The sequence below is a fragment of the Lates calcarifer genome, unplaced genomic scaffold (assembly GCF_001640805.2).
Source record: "Lates calcarifer isolate ASB-BC8 unplaced genomic scaffold, TLL_Latcal_v3 _unitig_4879_quiver_3615, whole genome shotgun sequence".
In the NCBI taxonomy this organism is placed as follows: Eukaryota; Metazoa; Chordata; class Actinopteri; family Centropomidae; genus Lates; species Lates calcarifer.
The window spans coordinates 2,863-6,417 of NW_026117166.1; the positions used below are offsets into that span (position 1 = coordinate 2,863).

The window sequence follows — 3,555 nt, forward strand, 5'->3', positions numbered from 1 at the left end:
ATTGACTATGATTTAAAAACAGTGTAAATAGTAGATTTAAGTGAACGTTTATGCTAAAGACAAGTATTAATCAAACTCTGATTGGGACTGGTTTGCTAAAAGTTGATTTGTGGTTTCTAATACTTTAATACTGAATACTGAATACTGAATACTGCTTTTTTATTCTGTTTCTGCAGTGAACCTGGCCCTGCCATCATCTGAAAAGTGAATAAAAAGAAATCAGGTATTAATTCTGCAAGCAAATCTCTACTTTATAGATTACTTGTAGAATGATTAGGCATAGAGATACAGTAGACCGCTGTGCAACCCCAACCTGTGAGAGCACACACACACACACACACACACACACACCACACACACACACACACATAGGTAGCTTGCCACCTGCCAATGCAGAGATGTCAAACTTTATAAAGAGTTAATAGAGTTTCAGGTTAGGGTGTTTTAGTGAGTGCCTCAGCCATCTTTTTTTGTTCTACTCACTCCTCCTCTTTCTTCATCTTCATGTCAATTAATTAGGCTTCACCAAAACACCTGTTGTATTTCTATGTGTACTACTCTTCCTTATTTCTACTTTCTTTCCATCTTTTCTCTTTTTAGCTATTGTGAAAGACCTACTCTTTGTATCTAATCTAGTTGTCCCCATGCTTCTCCCACTCTTGCTCTTATTTGATTCGTTTCGCAACATCCAGGTAGGCAAATTCAATCTCCCTCTCAGCAGGGCATGTGTTGGTGAACTCCTCCCTCTGATAGGCGCAGTTTAAATACCCTCCACAACCCCGTCATCTCTGCCGGGATCTCAAAGCCACGGTACTTCTTGGCTACGACCTAGAGAGAGAAAAACATGGGAGAGAATGGAGTGGACAGGAGTTGGGAACACTGCCGTTACAGTCCAAATATGAGTATCAGGCTGAATGAACCTTAAGATGTGTAGTTTAGGCAGGAGGTTGCAGTCGGCCAGAGTGAGCTGAGATCCATCAAGAAGCTCCTGGGACGACTCAGGCAGGTCACCTGAGGCGTAAGCATCGATCTCCTCGGGGAGGGGGGTCCTCAGGAAGTCATCGAGACGCCGAAGAGACTTCAGCAAGGCTTTCTCTAAGGCTGCACAGAGGTACAAAGAGGAAAGAGAGGTAGACAAATGGATTAATGGATCTTTTTAGGACCTTAAACACACCAGAGCTGCATTAATTGATATGTATGGCCACTTGGGGGCAGCAGAAGAAGCTTGCCTGAGCCAGAGAGATCTAACAAAAATACTCAGCCACCCATCTCTCTGTCCTCTGATCCTAATTTCCTCTTACCGTCGTTGGTGTCTTTTCTTGGGTTTTTAATGTAAGCTGAGAACTTGAGCGAACACATCGATGCCGGCTGTTGTTGGCTTCACGATGTTTGGGAGCCAGTCTGGGATAGCTGGTGTTAAAGACACATTAGAAAAGTCAAGCTCTTGTTTCCCTCTGGGGGGCTTTTATTGTGAAAATTTTTGCATACTCCAGTGGCCCTGATAAACTCCTGTTACCTGTCTGGGGCTTTTATTTTAAAAATCCAAATTCCCCCACCCCCCAGCATCATTATCTACTGTGTCTCAACTCAGTTACTGTACTCACACTTGACATTTTAGGTGCATAAGTACCAGGATGGTGAGTCAAAGTGATCTTGGCTATGTGCACCTGGACTGGTTATAGTCATCAATTTTTGATTCAGAAAGTTACATAAGACAGTCCATCTGCCATCTACAGTTTATTAACAAAGCTTCCTCTGGCCAACTATATTCCAGTGAATGTGTGTTTCCTGTACCCGTCGGTGGGGTCAGTTTCTCCTCCAGGAACTCTTCTATCATGTTCACGTCAACCTTCACCTCACCGTTAAAGGTCACAAAGGGAGGGGTTGGTTCCTGGAGCCAGGTCCTGCAGGTCGGCTGGCTTCCTGACAACACAAACCACAACATGCAGGACACTCTGGTTCATAGTATGATTATGCGTAAGTGTGTGTGTAGTATATTACCGTTTGAGGTCGACAGTGGTGACGTTGAAGATGACTCCTTTAAGCCACAGGATCATGAAGAGTCTCTGGGAGAATGGACAGTTACCGATGCTCTCCCCGTCACTTCCCGCCTACACACACACACACATAAAGAGACATGCACACACAAGTGTTAGAAATGAGAGAATGCTTTTAGATCAACTACAAAGTCTGAGTGAGCGTCAACGCCAAAAATGCGCTGCAGAAGAAGTAAAAAACGATGCATATGCTAATATGATGATGGGATTTAATCTGCACTCCCACAGCAAAGTAAAGTGACTTTTCATAGGCTCAAATGTGTTATACACTTCCCCGCTATTTGCTTCCTCTATAATACAAGTACACAAGTTAGCATGGCTACAGAAAACTAGCCTACTGACAACTTCAGCTACCTCTGTTATTCACATGATTTCCACTTCGGTGTCTGTTGATATTATACAAGTCTACAGCGGTGTATATCACATGTGACAGCTGTGGGGAACTCTACATCAGTGAAACTGCATGGACACTGGACAGGGAGACTGGGTGAACACCAGAAAGACAACCAGAAGCAATCTGTGAACACCAGACACAGCATGGGGTCCAGAGGTCGTCGTCAACCATGGAGTCAGTTGATGACCAGAGAAAGCTGGAGGAAGGACTTTCACCTTTGGTTCAGCAATTTCATCAACCACTGCTTCCAGCAGCGGCAGCAGCAGCTGTTGTCATCTAAAAAGCTGTACACCAATTTTGCTCAGTGCCAAACAGCAGACGACACACTAACTGGTTAACACAGCGGAGCATTTAACACGAATATAATTAAGAAGATGCACGATGTTGCAACATCACTTACCTTCACGAACAACTCAATGGTGGGGTAGCCAAGTTTTTTAACTACAGTGTTATACCAGGACATGGTGAACAGTCCAGGTCAGCTTTCCATTTAGTTTGAAAGGTTGTGTGAAAGCTCACACTCCTCTAAAGATTCTCAGATGACAGTTTTTTATTCCCAGTGGTGATAAGAAAAAGTATATTTGTGTCATGTTCCAATAAAGCGATGAGAAGTGCCAGTCAGTACCATGTCTGTCTGTGTGTCTGTCTCTCTCCAACTACTCATTCATCTGCTTGCTATTTGGACTGCTTGTTGTTTTTCCTCTTTTTTCTTTCTTTCTTTTTTTTGGCTTTCTCTGGTATGTCAGTGTGTCCTCCTCAGACAATCCCTCTTTGTCATATTAAGCGCTAAACTGTGTCTGTGCGTGTGTGTGTGAATTAATCACATCACACTGTGAGGATGAAAAATCTGTTCACACAGTCGCATTATGGAAATATTCGGAGAATTTTTTTCTTAACTTCAGCTCCCTCTCCAGTGACACAGCACTGTTTATCTGGTGTTTCTTTTCAAAATGACTTTAATTTCATAATTAATCCAATTCTAATCTGACTTGAGGTCAGTTTTGTGTGAAGCCGGGAGGCACAGAACAGAGTTACTTCATTTTCCAGAGTGGGTGGCAAATGGAATCTCCGCTCCAGCTCACACACACATACATACATACAAGG

At 43.2% G+C, this 3,555-nt stretch overlaps 1 protein-coding gene across 1 annotated transcript; it reads right to left on the reverse strand.

Moving 5' to 3' along the window:
* Nucleotides 1-612: 612 nt before the first annotated feature.
* LOC108902616 (chloride intracellular channel protein 5-like) lies at nt 613-3,198 on the reverse strand. Its single transcript, XM_051068565.1, is given in 10 exon segments — nt 613-767; nt 769-829; nt 921-1,101; nt 1,302-1,347; nt 1,349-1,372; nt 1,374-1,416; nt 1,803-1,882; nt 1,884-1,923; nt 2,002-2,111; nt 2,852-3,198. Coding segments are annotated over 10 exon segments (750 nt in total). The 5' UTR covers nt 2,915-3,198; the 3' UTR covers nt 613-665.
* Nucleotides 3,199-3,555: the final 357 nt, after the last annotated feature.